The following is a 27,809-nucleotide window of genomic DNA, read 5'->3' as shown; positions in this document are numbered from 1 at the left end:
ATCGGATGGTGGCCCTCCAAACACGTTGGTCCTCCATTGCTGTACGCAGCTCTTCCCGACGCAGTCCAGAGGGGAACAGTGACCTTGAGTAGGGACCCAAAGCACAAGCTTGCTCACTGCCAGCTCAGCATGTCTGACGGTCTGACACAGTGACCTGCTAGTCTCAGCCTTCTTGCCCTAATCTTGGTGCTAACTCTCGGTAGTCCACCGTAAAGTTCCAGGTTTGTGACATGCCTGTCCCAATGAATCTGTTTAACACAGCGAAGCATTCTCGTATAGCAGCCGTCCAGTCTCTTCTCTAGACGACTGGCTAGTGTCCAGGGGTCGATTTCACACAGAGTTAGGACTACTCCTAACTTAGGACAAGTCCTAGGAGATATACAAATTGCATGGATAGTCCTAAGTTAGGACGAGTATCTGGTCCTAACTGATCCTTGTAGGTTGTATTGCAGAATTTTAGAACGCACTTGTACACCTGTAACAATGATAATCACACTTGGGGTCAAATTGGGTTTCAAAGCCCCTATGTACATCAGACCTCTTTAGTTTGCATTCATAAAAGGCTACTTCAATTCTCTGGGGTACTGTATGTAAAAAGGCCTTTAGATCAGGAAAAAGTATGTCTCTCCTCCCATTCCATGTCAACATGGTCCAGTGGTTAGACTGCAGGACTTGCAATAGACCGATCCATTAAGTCCCGCCCCATTACGTTTTGACCAATCACAACCCATTGCGCAACCAAAAGTCCGACAAATTAAGGTCCGACATGCGTGTGCGTAGGCTTGGCGCGCCCGGCAGAGTTGTGCAGAATGACATCGGAGAGGCGCACATGTTCTTGCTCACACGTGCGCCGTGGGCGGAGCCTAACTAATGGATCGGTCTATTGCAAGGTTGTGGGCTCCAAGCAAATCGCGGATTTTACAATGACTATAATAAGTATTGTTTCTTGATTTGTATAATTCCTAATCGTAGACATTAAACCAATGTTTTATAAGAGAGATTGGCTGTTGCCAGCTTGGTGTGTATATCCCCTTGTGGGAGTTTGCCGAGTTCCTTAAAGGGTAGATCATCTAGAAAAATGGACAAACGAACACCTGTTCTTACCTGCTCATTATTATGGATTGTCATGTGCGTCTTGAGGTCGTAATTTGTCTTCATTCTTCCCACAGTACTGACACACATAGGAGCTATCAATCAATAATTCCTGCCCATCTTCTGTGGTCGCAATAAAAGTATTACCTCCCTCTGAATGGAACAAAAGTTAATTAAAACACTTTAAAGGCGGGGTATAAAGTAGAATGGTAATTACTCCAAAAAACAAACGACCATGAAAACTTACTTTGTTAAAGCAATCGCACAACATCGGTAAACAGTATTGTCCAAAGGCCCACACATCTTGTATCACAAATAATATATAAAATAACAAACCTGTGAAAATTTAGGCTCAATCGTTCATCGGAGTCGGGAGAAAATAACGGGAGACCCCACCCTTGTTTCCGCACGTTTCGCCATGTCATGACATGTGTTTTAAATAAATCCGTTATTCTCGATAACGAGAATTGATAATTGTTTTAATGTTTTCTCAAGAAGTAAAGCATTTCATTGAATAATATTTCAAGGAAAGTCTTTCACCATTACCTTCTGTAAACCCTGTAAGTTATTTGTAAATCTGTGAACTTTAAATTTTTGTTCTATTCAGAAAGGGTCCAATGGCTTTAAGAGCACTGGAGAGCTGTTGATGTTATCAAATGTTGTTAGAAATGACACCCTTTTGATTAATGCAGTTTTAGAGAAAGAGGTTACTTTTCACACACAAAAATTGAACCTGAGAAAGGCTTTAGCATGAAGCCTGTCTCAGGCATCTGAAAACACACAATTCTGTGCAACTATTTTCTTGCAATTTATTTTCTTGCAGCTTTAAAGACCAACTGTATGTGTTGGGCACATCGCGGATACTCTTGTCACACGGCGATTGTTATAATTTATGCAGCTTCTCCAATTAAACATGACGTATCCTTCTTCGGCCACAACTGATTTTGAGGTAAAACGTCGATTTTGTTAAGCTTGTTCCAAATCTAGTTTAAAAAAAGAAGACAAGTACAAAATAAAATCATCCCAGACAGTGCACAGATTAACTTTGCGCTACCTACCACTGTATACAAGTGTAATGCAGTGTACATGTATGTACTTCCTCATACTTGTTGGAATAGTGTCCCAAAGTCAATGGATACATCGAAAAACAACCTTTGTTGGTGTAGGTTTTGGTCCAATGGTTGACAAAGAAACAATATTTTTGTGCGCAAAGCAAATAAACCAATGTTTTCACTGTTGACCAAACATTTTTGTTAGTGCGTCACAGCAAAAGTTAAACCATAATAAGTCGTCTTGTCTGAACTGAAAGTACGAAACTGCCTGCAAAATTACATTTATTGTTTATCAGTTTGCCTTATAAATGGAACCAGCTTGTATGAAAATGACCCTGTTGGTCTTCCTAGCCGTGTTTGCTATGAGAGCAAGATCCCAAACTCAGCATAGCATTGGGCCCTACACAACGAGCGAGACTGAACGATGTGTGTGCCAGCCACACATCACAGTCGACCCGCCAGTTTGCGGGCGATCCGTTCCCGTGAACTCCGGTACCGGCGGCTACAACTGTACGACCGTCCAGGAAATACTTCATACAGTATCAATACGTCAAGATGAGTTGCAGTTCACAGTCGCAGCAAATCAGGAGACTGTTTCCTCCGAGCTTACTGATACTAAACGTACAGTCGAGGAATTGCAGAACACAGTCTCAGCGGTCTCCTCGGAGGTACAGGGTTTAAGACGACAGCTTGATGATCTTCAAGTGTCTGTTTCTAACTTGGTTGAATTCCTTCATGTTAGACGTAAGTTTATTGCTTTTACATACATTATAATAAAGGCTATAGAAAGATTGTTCACGAAGCCGAATATAACTTTGTTGGTAACGTCAAGCCGTGCTGTAGAAATAGAAATACTTTACTGGACCTTGGAAAAGCAGCTTAAAGTCACCTGGAAATAGATGATTTTGTTTTCAAACATTAGAGTATATGTTTCTTAACAATAAAATAATGTTTTGAGTAATTGTTTTTAACGATTTATATGTTTAAACAATTAATTAAAGTTGTGTGGGGGTGACTCCGCCTACCCCTTTTGTGACGTCAATCGAGGCAGACTTTGCCTCGATCAAACATCGAACACACGTACGAGCAAGTACATTCAAGTCCTAGTCGTGAGTTTGTACGTTTCGAAAAAGTTTTTTTCTTGCATTTTTTTCGGCAATGTCGACCAGGGCCCAATTTCATAGCGCTGCTTACGGTAAGCAAATTTGCGTGCTTACTGTAGCAGAACAATTTGCTTAAGCCTTAGCGTATTTCACAGGTTAGCAGAAAAATTGGGCGGCCATATTGCGTGTTTACCATGGATTTGCATTGTGACGTCATTTATTTTCGTGTGGTAAGCATCGGAAGGTTAGCATGCATTTTCGTGTGCTTACGGTTAGCAGGGCTATGAAATGGAAATCGCACAATAAGCACAAAATCGGCCGCTAAGCAGCGCTATGAAATTGGGCCCAGGTGTATTGCTGATGGCTGGATGCAGCTAATCAACTAAAGATGGGGTCAGTTTGCAAATCTTTTCCAGCGCTGTGCAGCAAACACTCCGAGCCGTCGTGCTTCGAGAATCCGGAATACACTACACATTTTGACATGAAGAGAAAAGTTCCTTTCTAAAACATGACGCCATACCAACAATTTTTCCAGCTAGTTGGGAAGTCGAAGAAGGTACCTGAAAGACGTAACTAACCTAAAGGAGCATTTGCGTAACGTGAAAAAAATCAGGTATTGTTTCAACTTTGAGGGCATGTTTTTAGCTTACGCCAAGCGTCATTATCTTGTGTTGGCACTGCATGCGATTCATCGCGCCTCGATTGACGTCAGGAACAGCGCCCTCTTGGGTCGGGCTTATTTTCAAATTTGTAAATTACATGGAAACTAATTTTTTTAAACCTTAGTTAATTGTGTATTCATATTCCACTCATCAAAACACATATTTTAGTGACAAAAGCTTTATTTTGACAAAATACCACTGCAAGGTGACTTTAATTTTTTTTCAAAAACACGTTGAGACTTTATTATCACTCTCTTAAAGACAGTGGACACACTATTGGTAATTGTCAAAGACCAGTCTTCTCACTTGGTGTATCTCAACATATACATAAAATAACAAACCTGTGCAAATTTAAGCTCAATCGGTCGTCGAAGTTGCGAGTTAATAATGAAAGAAAAACACCCTTGTCACACGAAGTTGTGTGCTTTTAGATGGTTGATTTCGAGACCTCAAATTCTAAACTTGAGGTCTCGAACTCAAATTCGTGGAAAAATACTTCTTTCTCGAAAACTACGTCACTTCAGAGGCAGACGTTTCTCACAATGTTTTATACCATCAACCTCTCCCCATTACTCATTACCAAGTAAAGTTTTATGCTAATAATTATTTTGAGTAATTACCAATAGTGTCCACTGCCTTTAAATTATAACATCTATGTCCTTACAGTTGGTGAAATAAAAACTTTTTTTTTTAATGTTTACATAAAATATTATTGTACAGTTGCCCCTCCAAATGATTGTTCCGAGACTCTTGCGAGGGGTGAATTGATCAGTGGCGTGTACTCGGTACAACCTCTAGACTCCGGTGAAGCTTTCCAGGTATACTGTGATATGGAAACAGACGGTGGTGGATGGACGGTAAGTTCACGGATTATAGTGAATTAGATAGTACTCATCTCTACGAATATATTTGTAAATAAGAATAAGTTTGATCAAGTCAAAGAAGACCAGGGTTATTTTAAAAACCTCCACGTTCCCTTGATAGGTTTTCCAGCGGCGTCAGGACGGCAGTGTAGATTTCTATTTGGACTTTGCCAACTACAGCCGGGGCTTTGGGAATCTAGAGGGAGAGTTTTGGCTGGGTAACGACAACTTGCACCGTCTGACTGCTCAGGGCGAGTACGAACTCCGCGTAGATCTCACAGGCTTCGACGACGATACCGGCTTTGCTATTTATGGCTCGTTCAGCATCGCCGATGTGAGCGATAACTACCGGCTGATGGTAGGAAGTTACTCTGGAACCGCAGGTAAGATGCTATAAGTGGAAACTTCGTAGTTATACAGAAATATTGCAGGGTAGTCTGTGTTTATCGCTGTGACCGATTGTTTTTGGTAGGTGTCAATGAAAGACAGAAAAGCAACATTGTGATTCAAATAGTTGAATGAGAAATCACCTCTTTCTCAAAAACTACGTTCCTTCAGAGGGAGCCGTTTCTCACAATGTTCACATCTCTCCAATGCTAGTTCAAGTAGGTTTCTAATAATCATTTTGAGTAATAACCGATAGTGTCTGGAGTGCCTTAAAAAGTGGAGGGGGAATTGTTTTTGTTTTGTTCCTCAACTCCAGACGGAAAAAGGAGGAGTAGAATTTTGCATCACTTGCTGCTCAAACCAAGCCGAAATTGGAGGGGTGTATCCTTTGCTGCCCAACACCAAGTAAAAAAGAGGAAGATGATGTTAATCCCTTGAAACTAAAAAATGACAAAATGTACGACAAATAACTTGAATTCAGCCATTTTAAACTCGCTAGAAACATTTAACAGAATCGTAAAACCACAATTTGGAGGAGAACAAATATAACGTATAAACGTTGCTTTTAAATCCCATTTCGATAGCAATTTTCTAACTATCTTATTAAACTGTCATCGGTAAACAGTATTGTCCAAAGGCCACTTCGTGTATCACAACGTATAATAATATAAAACAACAAACCTGTGAAAAGTTAGGCTCAATCGGTCATCGGAGTCAGGAGAAAATAACGGGAAAACCCACTCTTGTTTCCGCACGTTTCGCCATGTCATGACATGTGTTTATAATAAATCTGTTATTGTTGATATCGAAAATTTATAGGTGTTTTAATGTTTTCTCAAAAAGTAAAGCGTTTCATGGAATAATATTTCAAGGGAAGTCTTTCACCAGTACCTTCTGTAAACTTTGTAAGTTATTTGTAAATCTGTGAACTTTTAACTTTTGGTTCTGTTCAGAATGTGTCCAATGGCTTTAAAAAGAAAACAAAATGCAGTTAAAATTGGACCTGATTGTGAAACATTTACTTCACTTTTCCCAATATCCCAGTTCCATTAATTTATAAATTTGTTTCTAATCCCACCTTATCGGCCTAAGTTATGTTCGAAACAAATTAATGTTTAAAGTTACCTCCTGTCAACATCGCCTTTACTTACATGTGACTATAATGGCTACGTGTGTTATCTTTCAGGAGACGCGTTATCACCCCACAATAACCGGCCCTTTACGACCAAAGACCGAGACAACGATGCCCATAGTAATTCTAACTGTGCTGAGCGTTTTCACGGAGCATGGTGGTACACGTACTGCTACGCCTCCAATTTGAACGGGAGATACTTCAATGAGGCCACTACGAACACAGAAGGAATTAATTGGTATGGCTTTTCGGGTTACCGCTCACTCAAAACAACTGAGATGAAGATTAGAAGGAAAGTTTAGTCCTTAATTAAGATGGATACCATTTTAAAAAGGTATGCAGTAATAAACATCTCCTCATAAATCACCTTATCGCTTCACCTTATTAAGTTTCTCGTAAATTTTTAAACAAAAATAATTAAACCTGTACTTTGAAACCTAAAAATGGAAAACATGGAAAACAATTTAATGTGAATTAACTTTTAATGCAATGGATTAAATGAGACATGTATAAAAATCGTGACATCGGGTAGCTAAAATAGTTGCAGAAAGTAACTAATAAGGAATGTCACTTTAAACCCAATACGACCAGTATAGTATGTAAGACTTCCAAGTACAAACGCATTGCTTATAAAACTCTCAAGATACCCTTCTAATATAACCCGTTCTAAATCCGACTCGTATAATGAGAGTGGATGCTAGTGTTTTTATAAACAATGCGGTGGCTTGTTGAATCAAATACAATATTTTATTTTGTAAATTTTGTCATGAAAGATCTGCTATTGTAAGTTGTTCACATAGAATTTAGATATATACGAACATTAAAAAGGGCTTAATACGGTTCCATACTAAATCGACGCCTTTTTAAAGGCAGTGGACACTATTGGTAATTACTCCAAATAGTTATTAGCATAAAACCTTGGTAACGAGTAATGAGGAGAGGTTGATAGTATACAACATTGTGAGTAACGGCTCTCTCTGAAGTGACGCGGTTTCGAGAAAGAAGTAAGTGTCCACGAATTTGATTTTGAGACCTGGGAACTAGATTTAGAGGTCTCGCAAAGCATATGAAAGCACACAACTTCGTGTGACAGGGTCGTTTTTTCTTTCATAGTTATCTCGCAACTTCGACGACCAATTGAGCTCAAATTTTCACAGGTTTGTTATTTTATGCATATTAGATACTCCAAGTGACAAGACTGGTCCTTGACAATTACCAATAGTGCTCATTTCCCAATAATTGTTCTGTTTGGGTCCCCCCCCCCCTGCAAATGCTTTGAAACAAGCAAATGGCGGTATGGTGGAAAATCGATTATTCTCTTAGTAGGCCTAATAAGACTAATATTAACTGCAATGGATATGTCCTGGTTAATTAATGCTCAGATATAATCTATGACAGAAGTATAATCTATGAATGGAATCTAAAATAAACAACTGTGTAACAGGTAATGATCCAACTTGGGTAGGTTTCTAATTTCCTGTACTCAAAATCTTTCAGATTGGATTCACTGACTATCCCAATGTGATGAAACTTTCACAGATATTATTTTGCTAAATGGATTTTGAACTTGAGGTTGTGATTGATTGTATCTTTAAATAACAATCAGATAGCAGCCTGGCAGCGCAAGGAGCACTTCTGTTCTATCTCTCTGCTTAAGTTTTAATTTCTACATAGTTTTGCCTGCTTCAAGTGTATTTCCTGCTAATAATTATGGAATCAGTTTCAAATGCCATTATGATTTTAATTTGATTTTTTTTAATTTTTTTTTTTAGCTTTGGTCAAGGTTTCTTATAGTTTATTTTGGTTTAGGTTTAACTTGGTTTTCTTTGTTTGAAGTTCCGAACAGAGTCATTTTTAAGGTTTAGATCACAAGTTCATCCATTTTTGGTTTGCATTGTTTTATGCTGCTTTTGTTAAATTGTCTTATAATCAATAAAGTCATTTTTTATTTTTGTTTGAGAAACCTATACTTTGTGTCATCTGTTCCTATTTTTGTTGTGCATTTCCTCGCGTCTTTTCCCCACCCGATCTTGAGTGTGTTTTATTAGTTATAATCAATATAGTTTTCATAGTGTACCCTTTTTCCAGGTTACATTTCATCACACGGCGATTGTTATAATTTATGCAACTTCTTCAATTAAACGAGAAGTACCCTCCTTCGGCCACAACTGATTTTGAGGTAAAACATCGATTTTGTTAAGCATGATAAGTTAGTCAGTTCCAAGTGTAGTTTAAAAATAATAATAATAATAACAACAAAATAAAATCAGCCCAGACAGTGCAATGAATTTTGCTACCTACCGCTGTATACAAAGTGTAGTGCAGTGTACATGTATATGTACTTCATACTTTCTGGAATATTAACCCGTGTAGGTGGATAGATCGAAAAACAACGTTGTTGGTGTAGGTTTTGGTCCAATGATTGACAAAAAATACCCAATATTTTTGAGCGCAAAGCAAATAAGCCAGTGTTTTCACTGTGGACCAAACATTTCTGTTAGTGCATAAATAAGTCGTCTCGTCTAAACTGAATTTCCCATCTGGGATAATAAAGTGAATTGAATTGAATTGAATGTTGCAATTAGAATTAAAGGCACTGCAGCCGATTTCACGAAATGCTACGATAAATCCTATCTCGAGTTAGGACGAGTAACTCAGGGTGTCGTGGCCGAGCGGATAGGTGCTCTGGTGCTTCTGTTCAGCAGAGTGTGGGTTCGAATCCCGGTCGTGACACTTGTGTCCCTGAGCAAGACACTTCACTATAATTGCTTCTCTCCACCCAGGGGTAAATGGGTACCTGTGAGGGCAGAGATGGTTCTTGCGATTGATTTAGCCGAGTAGCGCAAATTAATGTTGCACAGGCTGCATACTCCCCACCAGGGAGCTGATATGGTGTAAGGAGTGATTTAAGGCCCAGTGACCAGGGGTAATAACGGTGAAGCGCTTTGGGATGCCCTTCTGGTGTAAAGCGCTATATAAAAACGGGTTATTATTATTATTAACTCGTCCTATAGGAGATGGGTTCAATGCGTCGTAACATCTAGGCCCATGGTTACGGAACTGAACTCGTCCTAAGCCCTAAAATTGATTCTAAAGTTAGGCAGAGTTTGGTGAAAATGACGGCTGGACACGTTTGGTATTAACTGTCAACGACCATTCTCACTGTGTGTATCCCAACACTATGCAGAAATAAACAATCTGTGGAAAAGTGGACTCAACTGGTCGAAGTTGCAAGAGAATAACGAAAGAAAGAAAAAACGCCCCAGATAAGCTAGCCATCGTGCCCCAACTCGCAGTCGTAGGGCAAACGACTGATGTTAAATCTAACAAGGGGCGTTGGCAATCGGCTAGACTAACCATCGCAGACCCCAGCAGTGCACCCACAACATGCAGACGACCAAATCTGTGTTTTGATGATTGGTCCAATGTGATGTTTGTCAGCTGTACCCACATCACCTCTGACCAATTGAAATACAGATGTGGAAAGCTAACGTCACTTCACGTTTATCCAATGAAATCATTGTATCCAATGAAATCACTGATGGTGCAAAAGCAAGTATAGGGCCGCTACCCAAAAAGGGTTTCAGGGTGTAGGCCTACACATTTTCCTTATTGTGACTTGAGGTTGTTGACTTCCATCTTGATGTATGATTTGGATGAGTCCCTAAAAAAGTGGCATTATTGACTTGGAGGCCAGCAGGGAGACTAACTCGACAGGCCTACGGACTACTCATATTAAATTGAGCAGAGTATTTAAAGGCAGTGGACACTATTGGTAACTACCCAAAACAATTACTAGCATAAACCCGTACTTGGTTACGAGTAATGGGGAGAGGTTGATAGTATAAAACATTGTGAGAAACGGCTAAAGTGACGTAGTTTTTGAGAAAGAAGTAATTTTCCACGAATTTGATTTCGAGACCTCAGAGAATTTGAGGTCTCGAATTCAAGCATCAGAAAGCACACAACTTCGTGTGACCATGGAGGAAGAAGTGTTTTTACTTTCATTATTATCTTCAACTTGTTTGTGTATTATAACATTCTGCACAGCTGTGCTCGGGAGTTTATTTACAAGTGGTGGTATGCACCCACACCCACGAAGATATCAAAAAACAAGTAAATAGCGACCTCTGCCGTTTGAACGGAACTATCACATGACACAGTCACATGACATTGTTATTTCCCTACGTCTAATTTTCACGTGATGATTACAAACTTTTAAAAACTAAAATCATCAGCTGTTTCTTTCACTTTGTTCCAGTTTTCCAACATGTATACCAGGGTGTCCTTGTTCGTCTTGCAGGTTCTGTTTGTAGGGTGCATTTACGCGGCACTTGATGCTCCATGCTCCAGGCCAGACATAGATAAGTTGTTCAAAGAAAAAAGGTGAGTGTTCCTTTGTTGTTTACTTTTTTTTTATTAGCCAGCCAGCGGATCGGCATTAATTGTATGTAGGAGGTCCTGTTTTCAAGGTGTCCCTAAAACACGTAGCAAATCTTTTAACTCTCTGTGCGCGATGTAAACAGTCCCTGGATCAATTGTTTGTGGTTTGACTTGCCAAGCAAAGAGTCTCCTCTCCCTTGACCAAACTTAGAAACACGTAAGGCTCCACTGCTGGTTAGTTGCATACGTGCAAAAAGTTTGGTATTTTAGGCAATTCTAAAAAATGTGCCCACCGAAAAAGTTTCATGAAACACTATTTCAATTCACTATTCATGATGATCAAATCATGTGACTAAACATTCTGTCGAGCCTTCTGTTCTGGGGAAAAAATACAGAGGTTTAAAGGAGCCATGTGCCTTATATAATTTTCTAATATATTTTGAGAATTTGTTTTAACCCAGTCATGTCAATAATATTATTATTAATATTAAAATTTAAACATTGTCTTGGTGATTCACTTGTCACTGTTTATTTATACGCTTTTTATTATAAATGTTAAGAAGAAAAAAAGAAGGAAAAAAACTTTTCCAAAATCAGATTTGAAAGCCAATAATTATTCACACTGATTTCACAGAACAGAACAGAACACTTGTAGTCACTGGTCTATGTTTATTTCACATATGGCTTCCCAGCGGGTAACCATACTTTCTCGTTTGCCTTGAAAACAGGAAAAACTCAAAACAAATGGGACCAGTTGAAGTCATCGAAGATCGTTGTGTGGTGTAAAATTTTCAATATCCATCAAGTTTTAATATTATATTTGCACAAGATTCTTATAAACAAATGAAGGTAACTAGGGCAAAAGTTGATATTATATGGCATCATTATTTTATTTTTTTCCAATTCAAAGACAAAAAGCCATAATACCGTGAAAACAGGACAGTGGAGGATACTGGATGTGTCACTGACTGGTTGCTGAGCGCCGAGTGTCGCGTTTATGTTGGTTTACTCAGCAGGATCCACAAGTTTGCACGTAAAGCTAAGGGTGGTGTCAGTCACGAGTCAGACAAGAGACAATCACACCATCTTCAAGTCTTGTGCATGCTGCACAATTAGTCCCATAAATCAGTCCTCCAATCCACTCCGTATCCTTCCAAGGATCGGACGGATTTATTGGTCTTGTGTGCACGGTATGTGGATGGGAGGGCATACTTTACATAAGATGTCCTTAAAAAAAATTGTCTCGTGATTTGCTGGAGATCTCTGGGCAAGTCTAAAATCCACATTTTTGTTTGTTAACCATTATTTTTCAGCTTTAAATTATCTATATTTGGTTTTTAATTTTTTTTAATTGATTTGTAAACAAAATAGGGTTCAAGACTTTTCTGTGATGGGATCTCTGTATCCTGCCAAATACGACTTTTTCAAATGTTAAATAAAGTATCATGTTGACCTTTGACCTTTCAAAACATACCCTCGACCTCACTGGGATGTGAACCCTAAGGATCTACCGACACAGTGGGATTGGCGTTATATGAAAGGAATGAATTACGCAAGTACAACACGCAACCAACATATCCCACAATATTGTGGAAGTTGCTGGGCTATGGGTGCAACCAGTGCTATGGCAGGTCAGTTTTTTCCTTCCGGTATCTTCAAGTTTTTTTTTTTATATTCTTAAAGGCAGTGGACACTATTGGTAATAAGGCCTACTCAAAATAATTATTATCATAAAACCTTTCTCTGAAGTGACGTAGTTTTCGAGAAAGAAGTAATTTTCCACGAATTTGATTTCGAGACCTCAAGATTAGAATTTTAATCAACTCGCAACTTCGACGACCGATTGAGCTCAAATTTTCACAGGTTTGTTACTTTATGCATATGTTGAGATACACTAAGTGAGAAGACTGGTCTTTGACACTTACCAATAGTGTCCAGTGGCTTTAATTGAGCTAATGAGGAAAGAATTCAAGACACTGGGGGCCTTTCTTAAACCTCGGCTTGGACTACGTCTCCGGCTTAGGCTTCGAGCACTGTGTACGCCATGGAAATGCAACTCGGCCTTCAGGCCTTCACATTTTTGGAGCAGTGTGTGTTTTGCATGCGGAGGTGGTTCGAACATCAGACAGTGCCTGGAGCCCAAGCAGAGGTTTTAGAAAGGCCCCGTGGCCCAATTTCATGGCTCAGTGTACCATAAGCAAAGAATCGGCACTAGCGGAAGCAGGGAATTCTGTGCTTACGGCAAGCGTGTTTCACAGGTGAGCAAGGAATTTTCACTTGTGTTCGAGCAAACTCCATGTTAGACATTCTTCGCTTATAGACGATGTGACCTCTGACGTCACACGAAAACCACAACATGATTTTCGCGCATACCGCCGGGCAAAACCTTTGTGTTTTGGCAGCCAGCTAGAAAGTGTACGCAATCTTACTATGACTACGCAACTCTTTGCCCGGAGAAACATGACGTATATAGTGTTTTGTCAACAGAGGGCGGTTTAAATGTAAACATAGGTCACATCGTCTATACAGCTTGCGCAGAAATTTGGCACTTACACTGTTAGCAGAGAATGGTGATTTCAAACGCAGAATTTGGCGGTAAGCAGAGCCAAGAAAATGGGCCCAGAAGTGATAACTTGTTATTGTACACTTAGTTTCTAAACCTTGAATCTTTTATTTGTAAATTGGCCTAACTCTGAAAGTTCCTGGGCCCGAATTCATAGAGCCAAAAAAAGCCGCTTAGCACATGATTACCAGATTAAGGTTACCAGCCAAATTACCATGTCATATGTAAAATTTATGACTGGTATCCTCCTCATGTCCGCTAAGCAGAACAATAAGTATTTTCTTCTTGAGCAGCTCTTTGAATCTTGTCCCTGCTCCCCACACTGTAATTGCTTTAATTCAAAGTCAATCATTGTCACCATTTTTCGTTTTTTAGCAAACACCTATACTCATCTCTTGAACTTTTGCCAATTGACCCCTTGCACGTGTGTCACACGCGGCGACTGATGCCACACTTCCCATGCATATCGCACAGCATACTTTATGCATAGAGGTATATATGAAAACGCACAGTGAAATTGCCCACCAGTATGGCGCATTCAAGATTTTTCTGATAATGACGTCAGGTGAAATGGGTCAATAGTGACTCCGGTTCAAACACAACTGAAACTACAGACAAGAAATAATCAAACTGGCTGAAAATAAAGCTACTATTGAATACAACAAAATTACATTTATTTGAAATTAGTAACTTTATGAAAACTATGTTTAACTCTGTCGGTTCGGCTCGTGAATTCTTTCACATTCGTTGTCTTTTATAACACCCAAATTGTAAAAACACTTCTTGGTGAAACAACTGTAATTAACTCATCACGGAGGAGTTCAACTCCAGAACAAACTTTTCTTATTGATTCAAACAATTTTCAACTTCAGTTCAACTTATGGATTATTCCAACAAGTTGTTTTTCACTTTGTGTTTTTTTTTTTAATCAGATCGTATCAACATCAAGAGGCAAGGTGCTTTCCCCTCCACTTACCTTTCCCCTCAGAATGTGATTGATTGTGGAGACGCCGGAGACTGTGACGGAGGATCGGCGATGGGGGTTTATAGCTACGCAAACACCCACGGAATACCCGATGAAACGTGTAATAACTACCAAGCCAAAAACCAAAGTAAGATTTTTTTGAATAAACTTTAAATAACAGTAAACTTGCAGGTACAACCACGTAACAATTCTCTATTGAGGGAGTGTTGGCTCTGAAAAGAGCTGGTTTGGATTCGGCGTTTCGAACAGTATACTGCTCTTCTTCAGGAGAAAGCCTTCAAGAGAAAAGAGAATTAGGCCGTTTCCGAATTGGCGGCTACGGCTACAGCTACGGACGGATCACTGCGTCGTCTTGCGTTGAAGTATTGGACGCCCTTAGCAACACCCCTGGCAACGGTGGTAGCCGCAGCCGTAGCCACCAATTCGGACACGGCCAGGCTGTGTACATGGTTGTACCCACAAGTTTACTACTATTCATAGCTTATTCTTAACCTTCACACCATGCAAAGCTTCTAATATACACATAATGAATGTTTATGAGTGCAATGGTGCGAATATGTTCATGAGTTGAAAGATGGAATGTTCTATTCAACGAGGCGGAGCCGAGTTGAATGGAACATTCCAGCTTTCAACGAATGAACATTTTCGCACCATTGCACGAATGAAAAACATTCATTATTTGTTTTATATAACATCCAAGTAGATCTTTGTCATTTTGATTGAAAGATACAACTTTCAAAACAAACGAAGCGTAGGCCTACAATTTTTAATTGTAGAAGCCGAATGCTAGTAATTTTACTAATATGCCTTGCAGTAACACTGCTGCGTTACGACACGCGCACGCAGTGATGTTTTTACTCAGCTTTTTCGTTCCATCCGAAAAGTACCATTGCACGCTGGCAGCGTGCAATGGTACTTTTCGGATGGAACGAAAAAGCACGGTGAGTGACTCAGCGTGTATTGGTACTTTTATTTGCTATCACGTGACGGACAATCCTCCAATCAAATGGCAAGGATCTGCTTGGGTGTTATATAACATCACTTAAGATTTTAGAAGTTTAACTGCATCAAGTTTTGTGTTTTTGAATTCAAACTGCCTCTGGCCAATGGGCTAGCTTGGTGGTCCAGTGGTATAGACATCTGCTCTAGCAATGCAAAAGTCGTCGGTTTGAGTGATTTGCCTGTGGTGGTTTTCTTTTCACTGAAGTCGAAAAAGTACAGAGTATGGAGTGAGAAGACAAGAAAGGAAGTTCAGTTTGACATGTAGGAGGAAAACCCCAGATAATTTTTCCAGGGGGAAAACTGACATAGTCTGGTAGGAACTGCAAGCCCAATCCACATAGTGCCCCGGTGGGATTCGAAACCGGGTTCTAGGTATGGAAGGTAGACTTGGGGAAGGCAAGGCAAGATACCACTATGCCATTCCTGTTATTTATAGTTTATAAAGAGAGACAAAGACACATTTCTGTTGTAGTATCATCGGGTCATGTTCTCTTACTCTCAGGAATCACATGTAATACAAGATGGCTGCCCGCATGGCAACTGCCTATAGTTGCCAACACAAGAGGGTATAACATATAACGTAACAATTCCCAAACTGACAATCTTTTTGATTAGTTTCCTTTTCAATGATTAGTTGAAGAAATTAACCGGGGAGATCGAAAATGTCTTATACTGGGGTGCTGCAAAAGAACACCGGTGTAGAATCAACAGATGTGGCCACCCTCATGCAAAACAAGAACTAATTGGAGAAAGCCATACTCGAGCCCGCCTATGGGCGACCGAGTGAGTCGGCAAGTAAGTTAGGAACTTGGATTGATCATATCTTATATTTTTCATTCGACTTTTATTTTGTTATTTCAGAATGTGAGGCATTCAACAAGTGTGGGACTTGTACAACGTTTGGAGAGTGTTCCGCCATAGACCAAGGTAACTACACATTATGGAGGGTTGGTGACTATGGACGGATACAAGGAAGGCAGAAAATGATGGCAGAAATATTCAAGAATGGACCGATCACGTTAGTATAATAATTTGCTGTTTGGAGAGGAAGGAAAAGAAAATGAGATTTGAGTTTATTAAGTAGTTTGTTTTTGGGAACCACATTCCTGGATGTAAAATTATAAAAAGAACCATTTAAATGGTGCTTTTCTTTATACTTTTAGACAATTGTTTATAGACAAATGCATTTGTCCCAAAAAAAAAATTAAAAACTAGACTTGCAATTTTGTTTCAGCTGTTTGTTGACATTGTGAGAAACAGGTCCCATCGGAAGTGACGTAGTTTTTGAGAAAGAAGTAATTTTCCACGAATTTGATTTCAAGACCTCAGATTTAGAATTTGAGGTCTCGAAATCAAGCATCTGAAAGCACACAACTTTGTGTGAACCTGGTGCGACAAGGGTGTTTTTTTTCTTTCATTAATATCTGGGCCCAATTTCATGGCTCTGCTTACCGTAAGAATAGAATCGGCGCTTACGGAAGCAGGGAATTCTGTGCTGAAGGCAAGCGTATTTCACGGGTTAGCGGCGAATTTTGGCTTCTGCGCGTGCGTACTCCGCGTTACTAGGCATTCTACACTTACAAGGCTAGCCCAGAAATTCGGCGTTTGCACGTAAGCGGGGACTCGTGATCGTAAGCGCAGAATTCGGCGGTAAGCAGAGCCATGAAATTGGGCCCTGGTAACTTTGATGACCGATTGAGCTCAAATTTTCACAGGTTTGTTATTTTATGCATATGTTGAGATACACCAACTGTGAAGCCTAGTCTTTGACAATTACCAATAGTGTCCACTGTCTTTAAGTTTACTTTTTATTTATAGGGTGTTTTTTCCTTATCACTTTCTGGATATCTAGATGTGACATTGATGCGACCAAAAAACTGCAGAAATTTAGAGGAGGTAGGATCTACAAAGAGTACAACAAAAACCCAGAGGTGAGTAAATCAAGCCCCACAGTAGAGTAAATCAAAATCTCAGAGCCGAGTAAACCAGAAATATTCCTAGTCAGACTGTCAAACTATACTTGGGCAAGTCTTTCTCACATTTGAACATTGGACCATGTTGGAACACAATTTGGTTTTGCTTCATATGGGACGCAAAAGTTCCCTAAAATGTCAAATACCAGTGGTTAAACTGTAGGACATGCAATTAGAAGGTTGTGGGTTTGAATCCCCGAAGCTAACCGTTGATTTCACAATCAATGACTAGTAGTCATCTAGAATAAATTTTGTCGTCTAGTTACTGAATCATAATTTCTTAAATTTGTGCAATAATCTTAGACGTTAAACCAATTTTTGTGTGAGGGAGATTGGCTGTTACCAGATGGTGTTCACATCCCCTCATCTTAGCCATGTTTCGTGGCTCTGCTAAGTAAAGAATCGGCGCTACTTGTGGAAGAAGGGAATTCCATTTTATGTCAAGCATATTCCACAGGTTAGCGGGTATGTACTAGGCATGCTTTGCTTATACATTTAGCCCGGAAATTTGGCGCTTGCACAGTAGACAGCTCCCAGAAGATACACCTGCCCATGTGGCCCTCAGGCTGAGCGTTGAAGCTCGGGAAGAATCCCGCCCCTGCCCAGCCTGGAAGAGGCCAAGAGGTCGACCTCGCAGCACCAGGGTCGACCAACTGGAAGCAGACTTCGAGTCCCAGGCTGGGCAGCTGTGGCAGTCGGCAGCAGAGCGCATTGGTTGGGCGGTTCTACGTCCCCTCTGATGGATCAAGAGAATGATGATGATGATGATGATGACAGTAAGCGGAGAATTGTGATTGTAAGCGCAGAATTCGGCGGTGAGCAGAACCATGAAATTGGGCCCTTGTTGGCTCATTTTGAGGAGTTTCACATTATTTTTACTTTGATGAAATCATTCTTCTTTTTTGAACAGACCGATCATATTGTGTCAGTAGCAGGATGGGGTGTCGAGAATGGAACTGAATATTGGATTGTCCGCAACTCATGGGGAGAACCTTGGGTGAGTTTAAAACTATCGTTGACTCGGATCAAATGGTTTAATGACCTTAGAGGCACTTGACACTATTGGTAATTTTCAGTTGATGTATCTCAACATTATGCACAAAATAACAAACCTGTGAAAATTTGATCTCAATTGGTCGTCGATAGTAATGAAAGAAAAAAAAATCTTGTCACACGAAGTTGTGTGCTTTTAGATTGGGACCTCAAAATCTAATTCTGAGGTCTCAAAATCAAATTCAAATAATATTACTAGAAAATTACTTGTTTTTTCATAAACTGTGTTACTTCAGAGGGAGCTACATCAGAGGGAGCCGCTTCTCACAATGTTTTATACTATCAACGGCTCCCCATTTGTTACCGAGTAAGTTGTTATGCTAACAATTATTTTGAGTAGTTATCCATAGTGTCCAGTGCCTTTAAGTGAGAATACTGGTCTTTGACAATTACCAAAGGTGTCCGGTGCTTTTTAAGTAATCAATTATTGAGATGGCAGGTCTCAAACTTAAATACTCTCTTGATCATGGTGAAATGAGTATTCTCCACAACATGCTGCTACAAGATTGTAGAAGGTTGAGTTTCGCAGAGTGAGTTGTTATAGGAACACGTTGCCTTGGATCGGTCGAGTTGGTTTTTGAAAAGCGTTCTGTAACCGTTTGTTATCAAATCGATATGGTTAGAAAGATGTTGTAAAACTAGAATACAATGATCTACACAAATATGCCTTGAAATTGCGTGGTTTTCTTTTCACCTCGGCGACTAACACGGTCGCCCATATATGGGAGTCAAATTTTTGACTCCCATAAATGGCCGACTGTGTTAGTTCACGACGTAAAATGAAACCATGCAATTTTGAGTGATACTTGTGTGGATCATTATATTCTACTTTTAAAACATCTTTCTAACCATATGCATTTCATAACAAACGGTTTCAAACGCTTTTTATAGACCAACTTGTCTGATCCAAGGCAACGTGTTCCTTTAATATTGGACTCAATGTTTCGACTAACTTGCTCTAGTCATCGTCAGGAGAGTGAAGCTGACTACATTGGTCTCCTGAGGATGACTAGAGTAAGTTAGTTGAAACCTCAAGTTAAAGGCAGTGGACAATATTGGTAATTGTCAAAGACTAGCCTTAACAGTTGGTGTATCTCAACATGTGCATAAAATAACAAACCTGTGAAAATTTGAGCTCAATCGGTCACCGAAGTTGCAAGATAATAATGAAAGAAAACAACCCTTGTCACACCAAGTTGTGTGCGTTTAGATAGTTGATTTTGAGACCTCAAGTTCTAAATCTGAGGTCTCGAAATCAAATTCATGGAAAACTACTTCTTTCTCAAAAACTATGGCACTTCAGACGGAACCGTTTCTCACAATGTTTTATACCATCAACCTCTCCCCATTACTCGTCACCAAGAAAGGTTTTATGCTAATAATTATTTTGAGTAATTACCAATAGTGTCCACACCCTTTAAGATTCAGTGTTGATTTGAGAATTGATTTTAATACTACAGGGTGAGAAAGGCTGGTTCCGGATTGTGACGAGTGCGTATAAAGGAGGTACTGGTGACAATTACAACCTAGCCATTGAAGACAACTGCTCCTTTGGTGATGTCATCGTTGATTAACGTCTTAGCTGTTCTTTGTGGATGTCAACCATTAAAGGCACTGGACACTATTGGTAATTACTTAAAATAATTATTAACATAAAAACTTCTTTGGTCATGGAGTACTGATAAACAAGGCTGGTTATAAGGCTGGAGTTTCCCACATTAAATGTCGTCCTATGAATATTTAATATTATAGAATAAGACAACAACTGACCAATCAGACAAAATGGCTCCAGTTTGCACTTTAAATATTCCCTGTAATGTTATGATCAAACGGCAGTAATGTTTGGGTTCACACAAAATCGCTTTTTTCTTTAAAGGCACTGGCCGCTATTGGTAAATACTTTTAAATAATTGTTAGCGTAAAACTTTACTTGGTAACAAGCAATGGAGAGCTGTAGATAGTATAAAACAATGTGAGAAACGGCTCCCTCTGAAGTAACGTCATTTTTGAGAGAGAGGGAGGTTCTCACTCAGATATTAAAATACTTTTTTTTTCTACAAGAAAACGTTTCTCCCTGTACATGAGACGGATCAATGCAAAGGTTGGCAAAAACAAAGTCTTTTTGTAAACGACTAGTTTCGTGATGCTTTTTATATTACAAATAATTCTATTGAAAGAACCTTCAAATTTCAAATTTAATGTTAAAACCAGTACTTGGTTTCTGATAATTGTAATTTTAGAATTTTCCTTTTTTTTTTATTTTTAGACTTGTGATATTGATGCAATTCAGCTTTACAGCTGCCTATTAAGACAATAGAGACCAGCACATAGCCAAATATTAACAATAATCAGTTTCACTTCATTGATGCAAAGTTAATGAACTCTTTTTTTACTGTAACGTGCAAATTTTACAACATTATTTTATTTGGATACAAATGTGACTGTAAAATAACTAACAACAAAAACAAAATTCTTTGATGTGTTTCTCTTTTTATGTTTTATTGTTTTGTAAAAAAAAGAAAATTGTACTGCTTAGTTATCGGATGAATAGTAGAGAGACTCAATTTTCTTGATGTCATCCCATGAATATTCATTTTATTTGAATAGTAAATTGTTTATGTCAACATTGTGTAAGAGTAACAGCTGTGTTTAATTTGTTTATTTACTTCCTTATTTGCCATTTTAGCTCATTTAAAATGAACCGATGGCAAATGAGAAAATTCTGAACTCGTCTTATCTCATTTCAGTTTGATGAGATTAATGTTTAGATTGTTATAAAAATTGTATCTTGATTACACACAAATAACTGAAGTATTATTCAGTAAAGTGTTAGAAGTTTCTCCTCACTAACTTTAAATAGCGCCCTCTTTAGTCAGGAACTTGTTTTTTTTTTTTTTATTGCAATAAACTGTTTTATAATGAAGATTGAGAGAAGTGTTGGCAAGTTGTATTGTTTGTGTAAGAGAGTTGCCTTACTTGGTTATTTAAGAAAATGACTTTCTCATATAAAGGAGAATTCCATTTAGTCATTTTTGGACACTATTTGGCAGTGGACACTATTGGTAATTACTCAAAATAATTATTAGCATAGAAACCTACTTGGTTTCGAGTAATGGGGAGAGGTTGATAGTATAAAACATTGTGAGAAACGGCTCCCTCTGAAGTGACGTAGTTTTCGAGAAAGAAGTAATTTTCCACGAATTTGATTTCGAGACCTCAGAATTAGAATTTGAGGTCTTGAAATCAAGCATCTGAAAGCACCCGACTTCGTGTGACAAGGGTGTTTTTTTTCTTTCATTAATATCTCGACGACCGATTGATGAGCTCAAATTGTCACAGGTTTGTTAGTTTATGCATATGTTGAGATACACCAAGTGAGAAGACTGGTCTTTGACAATTACCAATAGTGTCCAGTGTCTTTAAGAGGAAAGGATGAACACGTACCCCAATTAGATTAGGATGCCCCTGGTGTAATCCGTGCTGCGAGGGACTATCAAATAACAGTCACTTGACTAAAGTAAATTTCCAAAATAAATATTTCCCAAAATAATTTTCCCAAATGATTTACCCTCTCTTGGGTTTGCTCGTTAGGGTTTGGGTGAGGGACAGGATTGGGGTTGGGTCAAGGGTTAGGGTTGGGATGAGAGATGGGGGAGGTTTGGGTTAGGGTTAGGGTTTTCATTTGTCCACCCTTCCCTTTTTCTAACCATATATCCGAAATATAAACCAATGCATCTGTTCTTAAAGGACCGTCAAACGGGTTGTTTTAACCCTTCAGTTTGCTCGTTAGGGTTATGGTTAGGGTTGTGTATAGGGCTGGGGTTAGGGTTAGAGCTTAGGGTTAGGGTGGGTAATCCGGTTATAGTTTTCAATTATCAATATTTCCTAATAGTTTTTTTCAATGTATCTGTACTACAAGGACCCTCAAACGGGTTGATCAACCCCTTTAGTTTGCTCGTTAGGATCATAGAGTAAGGGTTAGGGTTAGAGGTTAGTTTAAGGATTAGTGATAAGGTTTAGGACGAAGGGTTATGGTTAGGGATTAGGGTTAGGGTAAGGGTTAAGGGTTAGGGTTAGGGTTAGGGTAAGGGTTAAGGGTTAGGGTTAGGGTAAGGGTTAGGGTTAGGGTAAGGGAAAAGGGTTAGGGTTAGGGTAAGGGTTAAGAGTTAGGGTTAGGGTAAGGGTTAAGGGTTAGGGTTAGGGTTAGGGTTAGGGTTAGGGTTAGGGTAAGGGTTAAGGGTTAGGGTAAGGGTTAGACCTTAGGTTAGAGTTAGGATAGTGTTTGGGTTAGATTCAGCGTCAGAGTTGAACTATAGGGTTGATTTTAAATTTGTGGCCGCCTTTTTCCTTACTAAAAATGTCCAATGTATCTGTACTTCTTGGACCGTCATTAACCCCCGTAGTTTTCTCTCTTGATCTCCCATGACTAAATCTTGGCAAGTAGGGTGGTTCATAGACTTGTGGACAAGTCGTTAATGGGCCCACGCCGCGGTGAGATAGTCGAGTTGTGGCGGTGCTTTAGCGAGATCATGGAGCGAGATCACTGCTCTCGCGGGAACTGCTGGTTGCCGACTTCTACTCCCCATTAACGGGACCGTAGTCGTGACAGCAGTAGTAGAATATCGCGCGAATCGCGGGGAGAGTCGGAACGCTATCACCGCGACAGACATTTAACGACTTGTCCACAAGTCTAGGTGGTTCATTGTTAATACTCAAGATTGTTTCAAGGTGAGGAAGCACACGAAGAAGTACAGGGGGTGATCAGCAGATGTCGCAATCTAAAAGGAGGGTTGACTTAAAAGGAGAATTAGGTTGTACACCCTCTACCTATGTTATGAACCGTGTGATGTAGCATGAAGAGTCATTGGATTACTACTGGATTATAATTCGGCTTCACTACCCCCATTGCTCTACCCGGGCTATAGGGGTTAGATAACGGGGCTACCCTCCACCCTTCGCTTGCCTGACCCCCAATCCGAACTGATTCGCAAATTTCTACAAGTTGAAGAAAAATACTTCCATCCACAATCATCACCCGGGGCGAAAATTGGCCACATCAGCTTGACTGATCTGAACGTGTTCTCATTACTTGCACTTTTCACCACATGTATAATTTTAGGCCACATTAGAATTTAAAAAAACATGTTTAATGCCCTGCTTTTTCGAAAAAAGGAAGGAGAAGGGCCTTTTTTCCTTGTTTTTTCGTCTTCTTCTCAAAATGGCCACCCGACCAGTGGCTGGGCTTAACAGAAAATTGGTATCGTTAAAATGTATCCTTTTTGTCTGAAAAAGAAAGGGGGACAAATAAATAAAACATATGAGCGGCCTCTAAAAAGGAAGCGGGCGGAGACACTAAGCATGTTTTCATTTTTGTATGGCCTTAATGGCGGTATACAGCGGAAGAAGGCGGTATTTTTCTCTGCACATGCTTTAGTTTATGCGTTGGTGTTACTAAAGAGATTAATTTCTGCAAACCTTAAACGATGCGTTAATAAACACCAGCTCACTGGTACCTGTGCTTACCACCAATCGTTTGAAGTACTTACTATTAGCCACCATGTACAAAACCCTAACATAATCTAAAAATTGCTAGGCATTTTGACTTTATTAACTGAGAGGATTTGAGATTCTCGTAAAACCACAAACTCCCAAGCGGCGGTTTGGGGGCTCGGCTTTTTGGGATGACGCTAAAAACCATTTACATCTATTAATAATATCTGCTAATTCTGCTAAAGCTTGAAAGTTTTTGCCTGGGGGTTTTAGTTTGGGTCGGTGCATGGGGGGAAAACAATTCATTGAGTTATAAGCTGGTGGGTTTACCTAGAGATTGAATTGAATCATTAAAAGATCTTGAAGATTGAGAAAGGATGAGTTGCCTCTAGGAGGAGAGTACGTTGCCTTTACTTGCCTCTTCATCATCTTACCTCTTCAATCATACATGGTCCAACAACTTCAAGTTGGAAACTGTAAGACGTGAAGGACTGACCATGACCTATCTGTATATTATTTTACAACTTTCATGTCGAATAGGTATTTTGTTACTCACGATCGTAAATTGGGGTGTGTGTTCTCCCACGGCCAGTGGTATTTTGTTGTTGTTGTTGTTGTTGTTGTTGTTGTTGTTGTTGTTGTTGTTGTTGTTGATGTTTCATTTGAGACGTACTCAACAGTCTGCACAAACAAACAATGTTATACATTAAACAAACCATGGAGCTATCCATGTATAGAACTACGGTGTCATAACCAAGACCATACAAACACTATAAGAACTTAACACAGCGCACAATGATATTATAAGCAATTCACAAGCCCCCTCATGTGAGTCATCATCATCATCAATAACAATTAATGAAAATAATTTGTCCTTCTTTTTAAGGTATTTTATTCTTCCTTCTTAAAAGTTTGTTTTTGTCGTCAGAGTCTTTCTTTTTGTTCAAAATCTAAACAAGTTTATATTTTTCTAATTCGATAATATTGCGGTGAAATCTCATGAAATATGAGTTGTATTAGTCATCTGAATATATTTTAATATATATATTAAAATATCAATTTTTGATGTTTCAATGTGGTAAAACATAAGACTAGCTTAAAGATACTGGACACTATTAGTAATTGTCAAAGACCAGTCTTCTCACTTGGTGTATCTCAACATATGCTTAACATAACAAACCTGTGAAAATTTGAGCTCAATCGGTCATCGAAGTTGCGAGATAATAATGAAAGAAAAAACACCCTTGTCACACGAAGTTGTGTGCTTTCAGATGCTTGATTTCGAGACCTCAAATTCTAAATCTGAGCTCTGGGAATCAAATTCGTGGAGAATTACTTCTTTCTCGAAAACTACTTCACTTTAGAGGGAGCCGTTTCTCACAATGTTTTATACCATCAACCTCTCCCCATTACTCGTTACCAAGTAAGTTTTTATGCTAAAAATTATTTTGAGTAATTACCAATAGTGTCCACTGCATTTAAGTTCTTTTAGAAGTTATACCATTAGGTTCCTATGATTTGCTTGCCCAATCTGGCTTAGATTCTTAAAACACTCTTTAAGCGTGTACAACCCCAGGCGGTTTATCTTTCCATCAACAGACAGTCGAGTAGATTTTACCTTTTCTTCCTCTAACCATGGAACCCAGAACAGATAAATTCGTCGCTTAATCTGTACAAACATCGCCACCTGTAAGCATATTAACTTGAACCATTTTCTAACCAGTTCGAGAATCAAGCGACGCAACATATTGCATAATCCCACCTCTGGCCTGCCCACGAGCAAAGAAACAAAAACTACAACCACAACGACTAAAGAAAACCTCGTATCCCTTTAGGCCAACCACTTACCTCTCAATGGTTAACTGTTTATCTAAACAAAATGTACAACTTAAAAAAAAAAAATGGATGCTAGAAAATGCTCCTCGGGAGAAATTACGCATAAAATTGATGATTTCAAAAGAGTAGATTGGTGTTCTTTTTTTTTTTTTGCCCGGGGGTAGAGTGATGGAGTCTGGTGGAGGCTCTTTGAAGGGTCCCTCCCGTCCGACAGATGGTCCCGTAGTGGGCCAGTGCGCTGCGGTTGCAGGCAGGGAAACACTGCGAAAATGCCTCCAAACAAACTCGGGGTAGGCCTACGTGTGTCTTTGGCAACGACGAAAGCGGAACAACAATTTTGTCTTTTCCATTTTAAAGGCAATCGACTGCTTTGGTAAATTGTCAAAGACCAGTATTCTCACTTGGTGTATCCCAACATAATATGAATAAAATAACAAATCTGTGATGTTTTTTTTGACTCATTTGGTCATCGAACATCGAACAACGTGTCATGTGCTTTCAGATGCACAATTACAAGGCTTCGGGTCTCGGATTTTTTTGCGAAATTTATAAACAAGACACCTTTTAAAATGAAATTCACTTGGTATATACTGTATGCATAATGTTTGTATACATCTACCTGTATAATGAAATAATTGAACGGTTAAAAAAAGGGATAAACTTTGCCTTTACGTTTGTTGTTATCCCCAGCCCCGCCTGTCTATGACACGGAACCATTTCTCCCGCCAAGCTCTTGGCCCGATGGTCGGTCGTTCTGAGACGGTCCGCCTGCTATTTTTTGCGTTGAGTGAATAGTTCGGTCACTGTTTTCGTTTGAATTAGTCAAAATTCGATTGAGAGTGATTAATATTTGATTTCATACATTTTTCCCAAATTTGACAGTTTTGACGTTTCTCTCTAACTACAGGCTAGGCCTATGTCATAACAAAATGAACAAGAAGCAAATTGCTAACGCTTATAGGCATACTTTTAAAGAAGTTTATTAAATGTGTGAGCTATTCTTATCATTGTCTTCGTATTCCATATTACAACACACATAGCTGAAATAACCCCTGAATAATGTGCATTGTTTTTGGTTGTCCCCCCCCCCCCCCCCCCCTGCTATCACCAAACACCCGATACACAGCTACGCACAGCCCATGCACCATGGCGCACTCCACGGCCGGCAGTGTGTGCCGTCCACGCGACCGACACGCGCCGTGCATTGTGTCCTTTCATCGGCCAATAATGACTGCGAGTGGAGAGGAGGGGGGAGAGGTAGTGATTTGCGAGGTGCCATTTCTGTATCTACTGAGGGAGATTAATGGCCGTGAGAGCTGGCTCTTTGACCCGCTTTGACTCCTCCGATCTAAGGGAACCATCACTTCTGTCCGTGTGCATTGTGCGATGCCTTCTGCTGTAACATTGTTCATGTTGCAATTTTCTCAACCGATACAGCAACCAAGCCTATTACCAGGGAAAGTACAGTCAACATAAAACATACCGATCACATGTGCGTTAAAATGCCATTATTTGAGGACATAGAGTGAAAACCATCGCATACACAGTTTTTGACAAAATCTTTGCCAAGCAAACATCGAGTGGGGCACCAGTCACAACAATGTAAACCTAACGTCATTTTGGCTGGTAACCTGTTTCTGTTAAGCAAACATTTCTGTGTTTAGCAAGCTTTTGTGCTTACATGCTTTATGAAATTATGCCCTGAAATGAAAAAGTGTGCACCACTTTTGAACGTGGTTCAAAAACTACTTCACATACTTCAGTCAGAAGGCTGGCTAGCCTTTTGCTTTTGACTTCAAACACATCAAAGGTATCGTTAAATAACCAACGAGGGACAAGTTTCGCAGTACTGTTTAGGCAGAAAAATTTCTTAACCATATTTTCTAAGCAGAAAACCAGTCACAAATTGTACATGTGACATTATAGTAGTTTGACTGGTAGCCTTATTCTAGTAAGCACAAATGAAATTGGGCCTGGTTCTCGTAAGCTGTTATCGTTGGTTTCGTCAAGGCCATAACTTTCTTTGGGAGCGCGTATCGAAGCCAATTACTTTACCGACTTTAATTGATTTTGAGGGGGTGCATGGAAGCCGCTTTGCCAACTCACCGACCACCAATGATTCTCCGCTATTTCAAGTAAGACTTGGGCCCAGAATGCACGAAATCTCACTGTATTCAATGAAACAGTGCTGTTGCTGCTGCTGCTGCTGCTGTTGTCGTTGTCGTTTTCGTTG

At 39.5% G+C, this 27,809-nt stretch overlaps 2 protein-coding genes across 2 annotated transcripts; both read left to right on the top strand.

Moving 5' to 3' along the window:
* Positions 1-2,604: 2,604 nt before the first annotated feature.
* Positions 2,605-7,226, top strand: LOC117289556 (ficolin-1-like). The gene is made up of 4 exons (XM_033770714.1): positions 2,605-2,888; positions 4,630-4,766; positions 4,894-5,155; positions 6,346-7,226. Exons 2-4 carry the CDS (start codon positions 4,740-4,742, stop codon positions 6,591-6,593), a joined length of 537 nt encoding a protein of 178 aa, XP_033626605.1. The 5' UTR covers positions 2,605-2,888; positions 4,630-4,739; the 3' UTR covers positions 6,594-7,226.
* Positions 7,227-10,467: 3,241 nt separating this feature from the next.
* LOC117289640 (cathepsin Z-like) lies at positions 10,468-20,958 on the top strand. The gene is made up of 7 exons (XM_033770852.1): positions 10,468-10,677; positions 12,142-12,305; positions 14,170-14,349; positions 16,086-16,242; positions 17,077-17,155; positions 18,108-18,194; positions 19,711-20,958. The coding sequence occupies exons 1-7, from the start codon at positions 10,562-10,564 to the stop codon at positions 19,822-19,824; spliced, it is 897 nt and encodes a 298-aa protein (XP_033626743.1). The 5' UTR covers positions 10,468-10,561; the 3' UTR covers positions 19,825-20,958.
* Positions 20,959-27,809: the final 6,851 nt, after the last annotated feature.

This window comes from Asterias rubens, chromosome 4 (assembly GCF_902459465.1).
Source record: "Asterias rubens chromosome 4, eAstRub1.3, whole genome shotgun sequence".
Taxonomy (NCBI): domain Eukaryota; kingdom Metazoa; phylum Echinodermata; class Asteroidea; order Forcipulatida; family Asteriidae; genus Asterias; species Asterias rubens.
The sequence above is the reverse complement of the archived record's forward strand: the minus strand, read 5'-3'. Positions and strand labels throughout refer to the sequence as shown.

Coding starts and splice junctions, on each gene's coding strand:
- LOC117289556 (XM_033770714.1), top strand. CDS start 4,740: ATGGAAACAGACGGTGGTGGATGGACG. Junction 4,767..4,893: donor CAGACGGTGGTGGATGGACG/GTAAGTTCACGG, acceptor TTCCCTTGATAG/GTTTTCCAGCGGCGTCAGGA. Junction 5,156..6,345: donor AAGTTACTCTGGAACCGCAG/GTAAGATGCTAT, acceptor GTTATCTTTCAG/GAGACGCGTTATCACCCCAC.
- LOC117289640 (XM_033770852.1), top strand. CDS start 10,562: ATGTATACCAGGGTGTCCTTGTTCGTCTTGCAGGTTCTGTTTGTAGGG. Junction 12,306..14,169: donor TGCAACCAGTGCTATGGCAG/GTCAGTTTTTTC, acceptor TTTTTTAATCAG/ATCGTATCAACATCAAGAGG. Junction 18,195..19,710: donor ACTCATGGGGAGAACCTTGG/GTGAGTTTAAAA, acceptor TTAATACTACAG/GGTGAGAAAGGCTGGTTCCG.